The sequence below is a fragment of the Oncorhynchus nerka genome, unplaced genomic scaffold, assembly GCF_034236695.1.
Source record: "Oncorhynchus nerka isolate Pitt River unplaced genomic scaffold, Oner_Uvic_2.0 unplaced_scaffold_1334, whole genome shotgun sequence".
NCBI lineage: Eukaryota > Metazoa > Chordata > Actinopteri > Salmoniformes > Salmonidae > Oncorhynchus > Oncorhynchus nerka.
The window spans coordinates 28,021-44,962 of NW_027040014.1; the positions used below are offsets into that span (position 1 = coordinate 28,021).

The window sequence follows — 16,942 nt, forward strand, 5'->3', positions numbered from 1 at the left end:
TATACAGTATGACAGTCTAGCAGATATACAGTATGACAGGTTAACAGATATACAGTATGACAGTCTAACAGATATACAGTATGACAGTCTAACAGATATACAGTATGACAGTCTAGTAGATATACAGTATGACAGTCTAACAGATATACAGTATGACAGTCTAGTAGATATACAGTATGACAGTCTAGCAGATATACAGTATGACAGTCTAACAGATATACAGTATGACAGTCTAGTAGATATACAGTATGACAGTCTAACAGATATACAGTATGACAGTCTAACAGATATACAGTATGACAGTCTAGTAGATATACAGTATGACAGGTTAACAGATATACAGTATGACAGTCTAACAGATATACAGTATGACAGTCTAACAGATATACAGTATGACAGTCTAGCAGATATACAGTATGACAGTCTAACAGATATACAGTATGACAGTCTAACAGATATACAGTATGACAGTCTAGCAGATATACAGTATGACAGTCTAACAGATATACAGTATGACAGTCTAACATATATACAGTATGACAGTCTAACAGATATACAGTATGACAGTCTAGTAGATATACAGTATGACAGTCTAACAGATATTCTGTAATAATTCCTAAATGTTTTCTCATAATAAGTGTAGTTTGCTGTGTTCCATCTAGAGGGAGCTGTGATCTTTATGTTCACTGAGAAATAACATGAAGTATTGAGATAAATCTGGCCTGCTTCGTATCCAGGAAGTCTGTCAGACTAGGACTGCTGAGATAGGATCAGTTAACATGAAGAATATCTGTCTCTGTCTGTCTGTCTGTCTGTCTGTCTGTCTGTCTGTCTGTCTGTCTGTCTGTCTGTCTGTCTGTCTGTCTGTCTGTCTGTCTGTCTGTCTGTCTGTCTGTCTGTCTGTCTGATTGTCTGTCTGTCTCTCTAATGCCCCCCTACTGTCTGTCTGTCTGTCTGTCTGAGAGCAAATATTAGGTTTAAGAGTATAGCTAGAGGAAGGCTTAGCTAGTCTCAGCCCTGGGTTGGAGGAGCGTGTTGACAGACAGACAAGCCAACCACACCAGCTAGGCTGCATCCTAAATGCCCCCCTCCTCCCTATATACTGTAGTGCACTACTTTTGACTAGGTTCCCCATAGGAGAGAGGGAGCCAAGGGAGGCTCAGTCTACAACCTTGGGGTTAAACATTTGACCTAAGGCTGGAATAAAAGCCTACTGAATAACATCTATTTTCATCATTCAGCCGTCTCTCTCACTCTTTCTTCATTTTCCAGTTGTCTCTCTCACTCTTTCTTCCTTTTCCAGTTGTCTCTCTCACTCTTTCTTCCTTTTCCAGTTGTCTCTCTCACTCTTTCTTCATTTTCCAGCCGTCTCTCTCACTCTTTCTTCATTTTCCAGCCGTCTCTCTCACTCTTTCTTCATTTTCCAGCCGTCTCTCTCACTCTTTCTTAATTTTCCAGTTGTCTCTCTCATGGTGACATGATATTAGGATCTTCTCTGTTGTTTTACAGCTGTAGCTAAACCACTGCGCCATGGCAACCTTGGATGGTTTTCCCGCCAGTTTCTATGGGGAGCCGGGGGTGTTGGGTATGTTGGCCAATGGGATCAGTGCGTTCCTGGTTCTACTGCAGAACTTCAACTCAGCTAGAACCGGAGTATCTGCCGAGGGGGTGGAGAACATTCTGGCAGGTACGCCAATCAATCCATCCATCACGATCGCTTTCACAATGACTAACCCTACTCTTTTCCCTGTTCACAATGACTAACCCTACTCTTTTCCCTGTTCACAATGACTAACCCTACTCTTTCCCTGTTCACAATGACTAACCCTACTATTTTCCCTGTTCACAATGACTAACCCTACTATTTTCCCTGTTCACAATGACTAACCCTATTCTTTCCCTGTTCACAATGACTAACCCTACTATTTTCCCTGTTCACAATGACTAACCCTACTCTTTTCCCTGTTCACAATGACTAACCCTACTCTTTCCCTGTTCACAATGACTAGCCCTACTCTTTTCCCTGTTCACAATGACTAACCCTACTCTTTTCCCTGTTCACAATGACTAACCCTACTCTTTTCCCTGTTCACAATGACTAACCCTACTCTTTTCCCTGTTCACAATGACTAACCCTACTCTTTTCCCTGTTCACAATGACTAACCCTACTCTTTTCCCTGTTCACAATGACTAACCCTACTCTTTTCCCTGTTCACAATGACTAACCCTACTCTTTCCCTGTTCACAATGACTAACCCTACTCTTTTCCCTGTTCACAATGACTAACCCTACTCTTTTCCCTGTTCACAATGACTAACCCTACTCTTTCCCTGTTCACAATGACTAACCCTACTCTTTCCCTGTTCACAATGACTAACCCTACTATTTTCCCTGTTCACAATGACTAACCCTACTCTTTCCCTGTTCACAATGACTAACCCTACTCTTTTCCCTGTTCACAATGACTAACCCTACTCTTTCCCTGTTCTTGATGTGTTGTGTTTCAGGTGTTGTTCAACATCACTGTCTTGTGTTTCAGGTGTTGTTCAACATCACTGTGTTTCAGGTGTTGTTCAACATCATTGTGTTTCAGGTGTTGTTCAACATCATTGTGTTGTGTTTCAGGTGTTGTTCAACATCATTGTGTTTCAGGTGTTGTTCAACATCAGTGTGTTTCAGGTGTTGTTCAACATCATTGTGTTTCAGGTGTTGTTCAACATCATTGTGTTTCAGGTGTTGTTCAACATCACTGTGTTGTGTTTCAGGTGTTGTTCAACATCATTGTGTTTCAGGTGTTGTTCAACATCATTGTGTTTCAGGTGTTGTTCAACATCATTGTGTTTCAGGTGTTGTTCAACATCACTGTGTTGTGTTTCAGGTGTTGTTCAACATCATTGTGTTTCAGGTGTTACATTTACATTACATTTAGGTCATTTAGCAGACGCTCTTATCCAGAGCGACTTACAAATTGGTGCGTTCACCTTAAGACATCCAGTGGAGCAGCGACTTTACAATAGTGCATCTAAATCTTTTAAGGGGGGGGGGGGGGGGGTGAGAAGGATTACTTTATCCTATCCTAGGTGTTGTTCAACATCATTGTGTTGTGTTTCAGGTGTTGTTCAACATCATTGTGTTTCAGGTGTTGTTCAACATCATTGTGTTGTGTTTCAGGTGTTGTTCAGCATCATTGTGTTTCAGGTGTTGTTTAACATCACTGTGTTGTGTTTCAGGTGTTGTTCAGCATCATTGTGTTTCAGGTGTTGTTCAACATCATTGTGTTGTGTTTCAGGTGTTGTTCAACATCATTGTGTTTCAGGTGTTGTTCAACATCATTGTGTTTCAGGTGTTGTTCAACATCATTGTGTTGTGTTTCAGGTGTTGTTCAACATCATTGTGTTTCAGGTGTTGTTCAACATCATTGTGTTTCAGGTGTTGTTCAACATCATTGTGTTGTGTTTCAGGTGTTGTTCAACATCATTGTGTTGTGTTTCAGGTGTTCATCTCATCCTGATAGGTGGAGTGTGTCAGCTGATTGCCGGCCTCCTGTCGTTCCGTAAATACGACCACCTGAGTGGCACCGCCTTCATTGGCTATGCAGCTCTCTGGGGCAGCTATGGTGCCACACGCATCTTCCTGGGTGCATCCCAACCAATCACAACTAACCTGACCATGTCACATGACCTGATGAGTAACGCGACCCCGCTCACTGCCCTCACGACCAACCTATCTCTGTCGGCTGAACTCTGGAACAGCACCTCGCAGAGCCCTGATTGGCTGTCTCTCCTGCTCATCCCCCAGTCTGCCATCGCGGGATTGGTCCCCTACATCCTTCTATCCTTCCTATTGGCCTTCTGCTCTGCCACGGTAAACGTCATCATGCCCTTCGTGTTCGGTGCCATCACGCTTACCCTGCTGTTTGAGGCTGTGGCGGTGGGCGTGTCCTCGGCCTGGCCACTGGTCGTCTCTGGCATTCTAGAACTCCTCATCCTCCTTTTCGCCGTGTACGGCAGCGCCGCCCTGTTGGTGAAAGGTCTGGCGCAGCGCTATGTCCTCAAGGGGTTCGGCACGCCCCTGTTCAACGTGCTCCTGCTGGGGACCAACAGCCCTGCGGCCAGCGCCCAGAGCCTGGGACAGGAGAAGAAGAAGAACACCAAGTACGCTGAACCCCAGGCGCTCTTCTTCTTCTGTGACACGGTGTCTCCCTTCATCATGTTGTTCCACAGCTTTGGATACGTCACGTCCTTCTCCCTGGGTGCTGTGTGGGTCTCCATCATCTCTGCTGCTCAACTCCTCTCTAGCTACTACGCTCACCTGCGGCAAGATGGCTACCTGGTCACCAAGGCCGGCCTGCATGCCACCTACTGGCTTACCAAGGCGTGGGAGGAGTTTGTGTTGTCGGCTGTGATCGTGTCGGAGCCGGAGGGAGAGGTGGCTACTGGGAGACAGGCGATGGTTGGTGATTGGTTCTTCGTGGCGGTGGCGCTCCTCCTCCTAGTTGTCAGTCTGAGTAATGACACCCTGGAGGTTACCCATAATGCTCTGTTCCTGCTGCTGTCCATCTCCACGGTCCCCCAGATCCCCCTCCAGGGGTACTATGTGTTCTTCGGGGTGTCCTGTTCCCTGTTCACCTCCGCTTCGCTCTACGGGACATTTTGCCGCCTGATCAACTCCATCGCTGAGAAGAGTCTGATCCCGGTGGGTCCTCAGCCCATCTCCTCTGACCGTCTCCACTCCTTCCTGTCCTGCTTTCGCTCCCCGGGGAAACTCCAGGGGGCGCTGCCTTCATCATCATCAGCATCCTCCCCGACCAATCAGATCCCTGACGCTCTGTTCTACCTGACCAACGGCGTGGCCGCTCTCTCGGCGCTCCACGTGGCCTCATCCAGTCAGAGCGTGTCCTTCCTGCGACTGAGTGTTCCCTGGGTTCTGGTATCTGGAGCGGTGGTACAGGGGTTCGTCAGCAGGCTGCAGGTCAGAGGAGGACAGAGGTTTGGCTCCGTCATCCCATCCTTCTACCTGTCTGTCTGGGCCACCTGGACATGGTATCGCTTCGCAGGTATGTGGATGACTTCAAGCTAACACTAACCAATCCTAACTGGAGTTAACTTTTTGCATAACTAGGAAAAGCCCCATAAAAATTCAGACTCCAGCCACCCAAGCCATAGAATGTTCTCTCTGCTACCGCACGGCAAGCAGTACCAATGTACCAAGTCTGCAACCAACAGGACCCTGAAACGCTTCTACCTCCTCTACCCTGTATATATAGCCAAGTTATTATCTGATACCCCGTATATATAGCCATGTTATTATCTCATACCTTGTATATATAGCCATGTTATTATCTGATACCCCGTATATATAGCCATGTTATTACCTGATACCCCGTATATATAGCCATGTTATTACCCGATACCCCGTATATATAGCCATGTTATTACCTCATACCCTGTATATATAGCCATGTTATTACCTCATACCCTGTATATATAGCCATGTTATTACCTCATACCCTGTATATATAGCCATGTTATTATCTGATACCCTGTATATATAGCCAGGTTATTACCTCATACCCTGTATATATAGCCAGGTTATTACCTCATACCCTGTATATATAGCCATGTTATTATCTGATACCCTGTATATATAGCCAGGTTATTATCTCATACCCCGTATATATAGCCATGTTATTACCTGATACCCTGTATATATAGCCATGTTATTACCCGATACCCTGTATATATAGCCAGGTTATTACTTGATACCCCGTATATATAGCCAGGTTATTACCTCATACCCTGTATATATAGCCATGTTATTACCTGATACCCCGTATATATAGCCAGGTTATTACCTCATACCCTGTATATATAGCCATGTTATTATCTCATACCCTGTATATATAGCCATGTTATTATCTCATACCCTGTATATATAGCCATGTTATTATCTCATACCCTGTATATATAGCCATGTTATTATCTCATACCCCGTATATATAGCCATGTTATTACCTGATACCCTGTATATATAGCCATGTTATTATCTCATACCCTGTTGTTGTTGTTTATGTTGTTGTTGATATTGTTGTTGTTGATTTTGCTTTTGCTGTTGTTGCTGTTGTTGCTGTTGTTGATGTTGTTGCTGTTGTTGCTGTTGTTGATGTTGTTGCTGTTGTTGCTTTTGCTGTTGTTGATGTGGTTGTTGTTGTTGCTGTTGTTGATCTTATTGTTGTTGCTGTTGATGTGGTTGATGTGGTTGTTGTTGATGTTGATGTGGTTGTTGATGTTGTTGCTGTTGTTGATCTTATTGTTGTTGCTGTTGATGTGGTTGATGTGGTTGTTGATGATGTTGTTGATGTGGTTGTTGATGTTGTTGCTGTTGTTGATCTTATTGTTGTTGCTGTTGATGTGCTTGTTGTTAATGTTGTTGTTAATGTTGTTGTTCATGTTGTTGATGTTGTTGATGTGGTTGTTGTTGTTGATCTTATTGTTGTTGCTGTTGATGTTGTTGATGTGGTTGTTGATGATGTTGATGATGTTGATGTGGTTGTTGTTGTTGTTGTTGCTGTTGTTGTTGATGTTGTTGTTGATGTTGATGTGGTTGTTGTTGTTGTTGTTGCTGTTGTTGTTGATGTTGCTGTTGATGTTGTTGATGTGGTTGTTGATGTTGTTGTTGATGTTGATGTGGTTGTTGTTGTTGTTGTTGCTGTTGTTGTTGATGTTGTTGTTGATGTTGTTGCTGTTGTTGTTGTTGATGTTGATGTGGTTGTTGTTGTTGTTGTTGCTGTTGTTGTTGATGCTGTTGTTGATGTGGTTGTTGATGTTGTTGCTGTTGTTGATCTTATTGTTGTTGCTGTTGATGTGCTTGTTGTTAATGTTGTTGTTAATGTTGTTGTTCATGTTGTTGATGTTGTTGATGTGGTTGTTGTTGTTGATCTTATTGTTGTTGCTGTTGATGTTGTTGATGTGGTTGTTGTTGATGTTGATGTGGTTGTTGTTGTTGTTGTTGTTGATGTTGATGTGGTTGTTGTTGTTGTTGTTGTTGATGTTGTTGTTGATGTTGTTGTTGCTGTTGATGTTGTTGTTGTTGTTGTTGATGTTGTTGCTGTTGTTGTTGTTGTTGCTGCTGTGGTTGTTGTTGTGGTTGTTGTGGTTGTTGATGTTGTTGTTGTTGTTGCTGTCACCATGCTCTGTTGCCTGTTTCAGTAAAACATCTCTGTGTTCTTTCCTCAGGCCCCTTGCTGCAGATCTCTCCAGTAGGATCCTATGGGTTTACAGCTGGAGCCATTGCTTTCCTGGTCATCAATGCTTTCCTCATGCTCATTGGTCAGTCTTTACATGACATCACCTATATCTCCCTCTTCTCCTGCTGCAACACAGAGGGAGAGAAGAACGGAGTGGGTTTTCCCTAATGGCATTCTATTCCCTACACAGCCCCATGGGTCCTGGTCTAAAGTAGTGCACTATATAGAGAATAGGGCCCTGATCTAAAGTAGTGCACTATATAGAGAATAGGGCCCTGGTCAAAAGTAGTGCCCACTCCATGGTAACCTGGTCCTAACCCTCTCCATGGTAACCTGGTCCTAAACCTCTCCATGGTAACCTGGTCCTAACCCTCTCCATGGTAACCTGGTCCTAAACCTCTCCATGGTAACCTGGCCCTAACCCTCTCCATGGTAACCTGGTCCTAAACCTCTCCATGGTAACCTGGTCCTAAACCTCTCCATGGTAACCTGGTCCTAAACCTCTCCATGGTAACCTGGTCCTAACCCTCTCCATGGTAACCTGGTCCTAAACCTCTCCATGGTAACCTGGTCCTAAACCTCTCCATGGTAACCTGGTCCTAACCCTCTCCATGGTAACCTGGTCCTAAACCTCTCCATGGTAACCTGGTCCTAACCCTCTCCATGGTAACCTGGTTCTAACCCTCTCCATGGTAACCTGGTCCTAACCCTCTCCATGGTAACCTGGTCCTAACCCTCTCCATGGTAACCTGGTCCTAACCCTCTCCATGGTAACCTGGTCCTAACCCTCTCCATGGTAACCTGGTCCTAACCCTCTCCATGGTAACCTGGTCCTAACCCTCTCCATGGTAACCTGGTCCTAACCCTCTCCATGGTAACCTGGTCCTAACCCTCTCCATGGTAACCTGGTCCTAACCCTCTCCATGGTAACCTGGTCCTAACCCTCTCCATGTCCCTTCGAGCTGCGTATGGTAACCTGGTCCTAACCCTCTCCATGGTAACCTGGTCCTAACCCTCTCCATGTCCCTTCCAGCTGCGTATGGTAACCTGGTCCTCTTGTCTCTGACCGTGGTCATGGAGGCGGTTCTGGTGTGTTTCCTCCTGTCCACTCTGCAACAGCTCCCCTACCAGCTGGAGAGTAAGTGACCTGCTTTTCACCTCCCTACACTGACAGGACTCACATTCTACATAAACGTCTCAGGAGGCTCCTGAGGGGAGAACGGCTCATAATAATGGCCGGAACGGAGCAAATGGAATGGCATCAACCACCTTGAAACTATGTGTTTGATGTATTTGATACCATTCCACTGATTCTGTTCCAGTCAATAGAACAAGCCTAATAACAAGCCCTCATTTCTCCCCAATGACGGTTCCACCAACCTATTGTGATATACAGTAAGGCTGAAACCCAAAACCAACACTTGGCCATCTGCCCTTTATGGAGTGATCTGAGTGGTTGAAGTGTTGGGTTTGTGATTCAGACAGTGTTATGTGGTATCCATCAATACGTTTGCTGCTCAAACAGTAACTGTAAAATGTACACATTATTTTGCCATCTAGATGTCAGCTGTGTTACTGTTCTAACACATTTCTGGCGTTGTTCTTGTAGTTGCCATGCTAGCTGTGTTCTCTGTCGTCTGTCTATATGGAACCCTGGCATCACTGGTCAACTGTACCTTCTGTCAGAGTGTGATGCCCATGGGGCCTCCACTGGTTAAGGTGAGAACAAGGCACTATTCCATTCTGTTGCTTTCCACTGGATGAGCTGACAAGTAGAATGGAGTGGGTTCATGCGTTTCATTACATTTTCTATTGTGTTCCATATTGTGTCTCTCTCCCTGTGTTGTTGTGTGTCAGGATGTGAATCAGCAGCAGAAGTCCTCCCCTGCTCTGCCTTGTCCCGTGGCAGACTCCAGACTGACCAGCGGTCTTCTGAAGATCTCCAGACTGCTGGACGACGGGGGGGTCTGTGGAATCCCCACCGATACAGTCTACGCCCTGGCCGCATCCTGCAAGAACCCTCAGGCCATCGAGAACATCTACAACATTAAGGACCGTCCAGCAGAGAAGCCCATCTGTATCTGTATCTCCAGTGTGGAGCAGCTGGTGGCAGCCAAGCCCCCATTCAGCTCTCTACTCTGGGAATTCATGAGGAACGTCTACCCTGGAGGCATCAGCTGCATCGTCAGCAAGGGAGACTGGCTACTCAGACTGGGTAAGGAGGGATGAAGAGGGGAGGAGAGAGGAAGAGGAGGGTGGATACTCAGACTGGGTAAGGAGGGATGAGAGGGGAGGGATGAGGAGGAGGATGGTGGCTTCAACTGCATTGGGAGACTGGCTACTCAGACTGGGTAAGGAGAGAGGAGGAGGAGGGTGGATACTCAGACTGGGTAAGGGGTGAGGAGAGGGGAGGAGGAGGGTGGATACTCAGACTGGGTAAGGAGGGATGAGGAGGGGAGGAGAGAGGAGGAGGAGGGTGGATACTCAGGCTGGGTAGGGAGGGATGAGGAGGGTGAGGAGAGGGGAGGAGGAGGGTGAGGGTGGATACTCAGACTGGATAAGGAGGGTGGATACTCAGACTGGGTAAGGGGTGAGGAGGAGGGTGGCTTCAACTGCATTGGGATTTTAAATTGTTGTTTCTTTTACCTTTATTTAACTAGGCAAGTCAGTTAAGAACAAATTCTTATTTTCAATTACGGCCTAGGAACAGTGGGTTGACTGCCTGTTCAGGTGCAGAATGACAGATTTGTACCTTGTCAGCTCAGGGGTTTGAACTTGCAACCTTCCGGTTACTAGTCCAACGCTCTAACCACTAGGCTACCCTGCCGGGTTCCATTGGATTAGAGTTAGGGATACTCTCAGAAATGGTTTCTTTATTCTATATTGTGAGCAATCATTGGATTGATGTTCTAATTGTTTACCTGTGTTGTCCAGGTGTGGGTCCGGCCTACGACCGCGTGGGGACCAATGATAGCATCATGATCCGAGTCCCCGACCACACCGTCACAGGACACCTGTGTGACATCACCGGACCACTTGCCATCACCTCAGCCAATCCCAGTGGAGAACCCGACAGCACGCACCACGACATGGTCATCAGGTAAAGTCCTATCATAACACTCACCTGTACCCACCAGTACCCACCTCTACCCACCTGTACTCACCCGTTCTCACCTGTACCCACCTGTACCCACCTGTAATCACCTGTACACTCCTCTACCCACCTGTACCCACCTGTACTCACCTCTAACCACAAGTACTCGCCTGTACCCACCTGTACCCACCTCTACCCACCTGTACTCACCTGTACTCACCTGTACCCACCTGTACCCTGTACTCACCTATACTTAAGCACTTAAACCTGTTGGTATGCCATGCTGCCTTCATCAGATAGTTTGAACAGCTATGCTGCCTTCATCAGATAGTTTGAACAGCTATGCTGCCTTCATCAGATAGTTTGAACAGCTATGCTGCCTTCATCAGATAGTTTGAACAGCTATGCTGCCTTCATCAGATAGTTTGAACAGCCATGCTGCCTTCATCAGATAGTTTGAACAGCTATGCTGCCTTCATGCTGATCGTGATACTGAAAGTGATGTCAATATTGAAGTATTTTTCTATCTTGGATTGCTGGTTGTATTGTAAACTGGTCTGATATTTCCTGTCAGACTGGTTTCATATCAGTCAGCCTGCTGTGTAAATATCCAGTTCTACTAATATATCTGTGTTAATCAGTCCTCTGCCTTGTGTCCTGCTGGCTGTAGGGTCATGATGATTAGATTCCAGTGATGGTAGGTGCCGTTTAAGAATAGTGAGGATGATTATTTTTCTAAGAGCATGGCCTTAAATCTATTACAGCATATTGAATGACTGGAATTCACTATTCCATTCACCCAGTTCAATGTAACAGTGATGGGTTTAGGTTACTGTCATTCACCCAGTTCAATGTAACAGTGATGGGTTTAGGTTACTGTCATTCACCCAGTTCAATGTAACAGTGATGGGTTTAGGCTACTACATGATACTCTAATGTTCCCTCTACCCATCACGAGGTTGCTACAACCTGGCCTACGAATGAACGTTTACAATGTAGGTGCCCAGGTCGTGTAATCAAGGTGCCAGACAGTGACACATTCAATACCGCCTTTCACACTCTTGCCTGCATCTAGCTGGCTGAGGTGCACCCATGACCAGCTCTGAAACCAGATTGCATAGCAGAGAAGGTACGGTGAGATTCGAAATGGTCGGTAATCTGTTTGTTGACTTGGCTTTCGAAGACCTTAGAAAGGCATGGTAGGATAGATATAGGTCTGTAGCAGTTTGGGTTGCCTGCATCTAGCTGATCTAGGGTGGAATCATTCGTACAAACAAAATCAAATCAAATCAAATGTTATTTGTCACTTGCGCCAAATACACAGGTGTAGTAGACCTTACAGTGAAATGCTTACTTACAAGCCCTTAACTAACAATGTTAAAGAACAAGTGTTAAGAAAAAAAAAGTAATAAAAAATAAAAGTAACCAATAATCAAAATAACAATGTGGAGGCTATATACAGGGTATTACGGTACAGAGTCAATGTGGAGGCTATATACAGGGTATTACGGTACAGAGTCAATGTGGAGGCTATATACAGGGTGTTACGGTACAGAGTCAATGTGGAGGCTATATACAGGGTATTACGGTACAGAGTCAATGTGGAGGCTATATACAGGGTGTTACGGTACAGAGTCAATGTGGAGACTATATACAGGGTATTACGGTACAGAGTCAATGTGGAGGCTATATACAGGGTATTACGGTACAGAGTCAATGTGGAGGCTATATACAGGGTGTTACGGTACAGAGTCAATGTGGAGGCTATATACAGGGTATTACGGTACAGAGTCAATGTGGAGGCTATATACAGGGTATTACGGTACTGAGTCAATGTGGAGACTATATACAGGGTGTTACGGTACAGAGTCAATGTGGAGGCTATATACAGGGGGTACCGGTACAGAGTCAATGTGGAGGCTATATACAGGGTATTACGGTACAGAGTCAATGTGGAGGCTATATACAGGGTGTTACGGTACAGAGTCAATGTGGAGGCTATATACAGGGTATTACGGTACAGAGTCAATGTGGAGGCTATATACAGGGTATTACGGTACAGAGTCAATGTGGAGGCTATATACAGGGTGTTACGGTACAGAGTCAATGTGGAGACTATATACAGGGTATTACGGTACTGAGTCAATGTGGAGGCTATATACAGGGTGTTACGGTACAGAGTCAGTGTGGAGGCTATATACAGGGTGTTACGGTACAGAGTCAATGTGGAGGCTATATACAGGTTGTTACGGTACAGAGTCAATGTGGAGGCTATATACAGGGTATTACGGTACAGAGTCAATGTGGAGGCTATATACAGGGTGTTACGGTACAGAGTCAATGTGGAGGCTATATACAGGGTGTTATGGTACAGAGTCAATGTGGAGACTATATACAGGGTATTACGGTACAGTGTCAATGTGGAGGCTATATACAGGGGGTACCGGTACAGAGTCAATGTGGAGGCTATATACAGGGTATTACGGTACAGAGTCAATGTGGAGGCTATATACAGGGTATTACGGTACAGAGTCAATGTGGAGGCTATATACAGGGTATTACGGTACAGAGTCAATGTGGAGGCTATATACAGGGTATTACGGTAGAGAGTCAATGTGGAGGCTATATACAGGGTATTACGGTACAGAGTCAATGTGGAGGCTATATACAGGGTGTTACGGTACAGAGTCAATGTGGAGGCTATATACAGGGTATTACGGTACAGAGTCAATGTGGAGGCTATATACAGGGTATTACGGTACAGAGTCAATGTGGAGGCTATATACAGGGTATTACGGTACAGAGTCAATGTGGAGGCTATATACAGGGTATTACAGTACAGAGTCAATGTGGAGGCTATATACAGGGTATTACGGTACAGAGTCAATGTGGAGGCTATATACAGGGGGTACCAGTACAGAGTCAATGTGGAGGCTATATACAGGGGGTACCGGTACAGAGTCAATGTGGAGGCTATATACAGGGTATTAGAGTACAGAGTCAATGTGGAGGCTATATACAGGGTATTACGGTACAGAGTCAATGTGGAGGCTATATACAGGGTATTATGGTACAGAGTCAATGTGGAGGCTATATACAGGGTATTACGGTACAGAGTCAATGTGGAGGCTATATACAGGGTATTACGGTACTGAGTCAATGTGGAGGCTATATACAGGGTATTACGGTACTGAGTCAATGTGGAGACTATATACAGGGTATTATGGTACAGAGTCAATGTGGAGGCTATATACAGGGTATTATGGTACAGAGTCAATGTGGAGGCTATATACAGGGTATTACGGTACAGAGTCAACGTGGAGGCTATATACAGGGTATTACAGTACAGAGTCAATGTGGAGGCTATATACAGGGGGTACCGGTACAGAGTCAATATACAAGGTGTAAACCTAACCTGAACCTGAACCTACTCTGACACTGTCTGTCTCTACGTGTATCCTAGTCGGCTGGGCCAATCTAAACCTAACCTAAACCTAAACCTGAACCTGAACCTGAACCTACACTGTCTGTCTCTACGTGTATCCTAGTCGGCTGGGCCAATCTAAACCTAACCTAAACCTGAACCTGAACCTACTCTGTCTGTCTCTATGTGTATCCTAGTCGGCTGGGCCAATCTAAACCTAACCTAAACCTGAACCTGAACCTACTCTGACACTGTCTGTCTCTATGTGTATCCTAGTCGGCTGGGCCAATCTAAACCTAACCTAAACCTGAACCTGAACCTACTCTGACACTGTCTGTCTCTATGTGTATATTAGTCGGCTGGGCCAATCTAAACCTAACCTAATCCTGAACCTGAACCTACTCTGACACTGTCTGTCTCTATGTGTATCGTAGTCGGCTGGGCCATAAGATCCAGGGGGTTCTGTGTGACGGGGATTCCAACGAGATCGTAGCCTCAACGGTGGTGAACTGCCTCAAGATAGATGAAGGTATGATGTTACAGAACAGAAGCATACTACAATAACTAATTACTAACCTCTTAGGTTGTGTTGTCCTGTCTTGGGATGGAACATTCTGAAAACGTTCCCTAAATTCCCAGGCTTTCCAGAAATACAGGTTGAAAGATTCCTGGATTTCAAAGAATCCTCTGACCAGGATTTCTGGAAAACCTGGGAAAGTTGCCGGGACATTGCAACCCTCGTCCCACCCTATGATTCATTGTGTGTCAGTGATCACTCGGTCAATATTGTGTTTCCTCCTCCTCCAGGCACGATTAGTATCGTGAGGGAAGGCTGCGTCCCGGCGGTGAAGGTCCGACAGATCTTTGAGAGGGTGAAGACCAGTATGTTGTGAGGAGGACCTTTCCCTCCGTCCCTCTATCCTCTCTTCCATCCAGCTCCCCTCCCCCATTCTCTCCCTCAATCCTCTGTTGACCAATGACGACACTCAGATCAGATACTGGACCCACCCACCCCAGGCCACCATCCAATTTGTCTCTCAAACATGTTGAGGAACAGTTGTTACATATTTATTCTGTATGTTGTCGATGTAATCATATATAAATATGTGCATTTTAGATTCGATTTTCGGATTATAAATATGTTTTGTTTTGTTCTGTATGATTTGATTATGTAAAATGAAGTGGGAACAGAAATTATACTCTAATGATGTAGTACTCTAAATGAGGGATTAATGAAGGATGATGTAGTTCTCTAAATGAGGGATTAATGAAGGATGATGTAGTACTCTAAATGAGGGATTAATGAAGGATGATGTAGTACTCTAAATGAGGGATTAATGAAGGATGATGTAGTTCTCTAAATGAGGGATTAATGAAGGATGATGTAGTACTCTAAATGAGGGATTAATGAAGGATGATGTAGTACTCTAAATGAGGGATTAATGAAGGATGATGTAGTACTCTAAATGAGGGATTAATGAAGGATGATGTAGTTCTCTAAATGAGGAATTAATGAAGGATGATGTAGTTCTCTAAATGAGGGATTAATGAAGGATGATGTAGTTCTCTAAATGAGGGATTAATGAAGGATGATGTACAACTCTAAATGAGGGATTAATGAAGGATGATGTAGTTCTCTAAATGAGGGATTAATGAAGGATGATGTAGTTCTCTAAATGAGGGATTAATGAAGGATGATGTATGTGAATGTACGATGCTGCTGGGTATGAATTAATAATACATTATTGTGAAGTACTGTTTAACTGGGAATATATATATTATTTAATATGGGAGATTGACGCAGGCCAAATGCATACATGCAAAATTGAAAAGCATTATTTGCTTTGGCAATTTACTGCAATAGATCCATGTACATAGTGAAGTTATACTTTTTTTAAATTGTTGTAGATCCATGTATATAGTGACGTTATACTTTCAGAATAAAACTCTAATTAAATATACTTATTTCTCCACTTTTGTTCTGCTCTGTAACCAACATTTCAGATCATCAAATCAAATGTTATTTTCCACATGTGCCAAATACAGCATGGGTAGACTTTACCGTGAAATGCTGACTTACGAGCCCTTAACCAACGGTGAAGTTAAAAAGTAAAACAGATATTTACTAAATTAATAAGGAAAAAGGTAGACAATGAAAACAATAACGAGGCTATAAACAGGAAGTAGCAGGTAATAACATGGCTATAAACAGGAAGTAGCAGGTTGTAACATGGCTATATACAGGGAGTACCAGGTAATAACATGGCTATATACAGGGAATACCAGGAAATAACATGGCTATATACAGGGAGTACCAGGTAATAACATGGCTATATACAGGGAGTACCAGGTAATAACATGGCTATATACAGGGAGTACCAGGTAATAACATGGCTATATACAGGGAGTACCAGGTAATAACATGGCTATATACAGGGAATACCAGGTAATAACATGGTTATATACAGGGAGTACCAGGTAATAACATGGCTATATACAGGGAGTACCAGGTAATAACATGGTTATATACAGGGAGAACCAGGTAATAACATGGTTATATACAGGGAGTACCAGGTAATAACATGGCTATATACAGGGAGTACCAGGTAATAACATGGCTATATACAGGGAGTACCAGGTAATATCATGGCTATATACAGGGAGTACCAGGTAATAACATGGTTATATACAGGGAGTACCAGGTAATAACATGGCTATATACAGGGAGTACCAGGTAATATCATGGCTATATACAGGGAGTACCAGGTAATAACATGGTTATATACAGGGAGTACCAGGTAATATCATGGCTATATACAGGGAGTACCAAGTAATAACATGGTTATATACAGGAAGTACCAGGTAATAACATGGTTATATACAGGGAGTACCAGGTAATAACATGGCTATATACAGGGAGTACCAGGTAATAACATGGTTATATACAGGGAGTACCAGGTAATAACATGGTTATATACAGGGAGTACCAGGTAATAACATGGCTATATACAGGGAGTACCAGGTAATAACATGGCTATAAACAGGGAGTACCAGGTAATAACATGGCTATATACAGGTAGTACCAGGTAATAACATGGCTATATACAGGGAGTACCAGGTAATAACATGGTTATATACAGGGAGTACCAGGTAATAACATGGCTATATACAGGCAGT

General features: G+C 44.2%; 2 protein-coding genes across 2 annotated transcripts; both read left to right on the plus strand.

The window, feature by feature from the left end:
- Positions 1-2,431: 2,431 nt before the first annotated feature.
- LOC135568920 (uncharacterized) lies at positions 2,432-7,415 on the plus strand. The gene is made up of 7 exons (XM_065015706.1): positions 2,432-2,455; positions 2,627-2,680; positions 2,767-2,847; positions 3,114-3,140; positions 3,232-3,258; positions 3,377-5,057; positions 7,237-7,415. Exons 1-7 carry the CDS (start codon positions 2,432-2,434, stop codon positions 7,413-7,415), a joined length of 2,073 nt encoding a protein of 690 aa, XP_064871778.1.
- Positions 7,416-8,285: 870 nt separating this feature from the next.
- LOC135568919 (putative threonylcarbamoyl-AMP synthase) lies at positions 8,286-15,726 on the plus strand. Its single transcript, XM_065015705.1, has 6 exons — positions 8,286-8,385; positions 8,857-8,966; positions 9,105-9,462; positions 10,182-10,347; positions 14,200-14,294; positions 14,573-15,726. Exons 1-6 carry the CDS (start codon positions 8,322-8,324, stop codon positions 14,656-14,658), a joined length of 879 nt encoding a protein of 292 aa, XP_064871777.1. The 5' UTR covers positions 8,286-8,321; the 3' UTR covers positions 14,659-15,726.
- Positions 15,727-16,942: the final 1,216 nt, after the last annotated feature.

What these genes read in the sequence shown, in the direction of transcription:
- LOC135568920 (XM_065015706.1), top strand. Translation starts at nt 2,432, where the DNA reads ATGACTAACCCTACTCTTTTCCCT. An exon ending in TCAACATCAGTGTGTTTCAG is followed by an intron (nt 2,681 to 2,766) that starts GTGTTGTTCAAC and finishes GTTGTGTTTCAG; the next exon opens with GTGTTGTTCAACATCATTGT. An exon ending in TCAACATCATTGTGTTTCAG is followed by an intron (nt 3,141 to 3,231) that starts GTGTTGTTCAAC and finishes GTTGTGTTTCAG; the next exon opens with GTGTTGTTCAGCATCATTGT.
- LOC135568919 (XM_065015705.1), top strand. Translation starts at nt 8,322, where the DNA reads ATGGAGGCGGTTCTGGTGTGTTTCCTCCTGTCCACTCTGCAACAGCTC. An exon ending in TGGGGCCTCCACTGGTTAAG is followed by an intron (nt 8,967 to 9,104) that starts GTGAGAACAAGG and finishes GTTGTGTGTCAG; the next exon opens with GATGTGAATCAGCAGCAGAA. An exon ending in CACCACGACATGGTCATCAG is followed by an intron (nt 10,348 to 14,199) that starts GTAAAGTCCTAT and finishes TGTGTATCGTAG; the next exon opens with TCGGCTGGGCCATAAGATCC.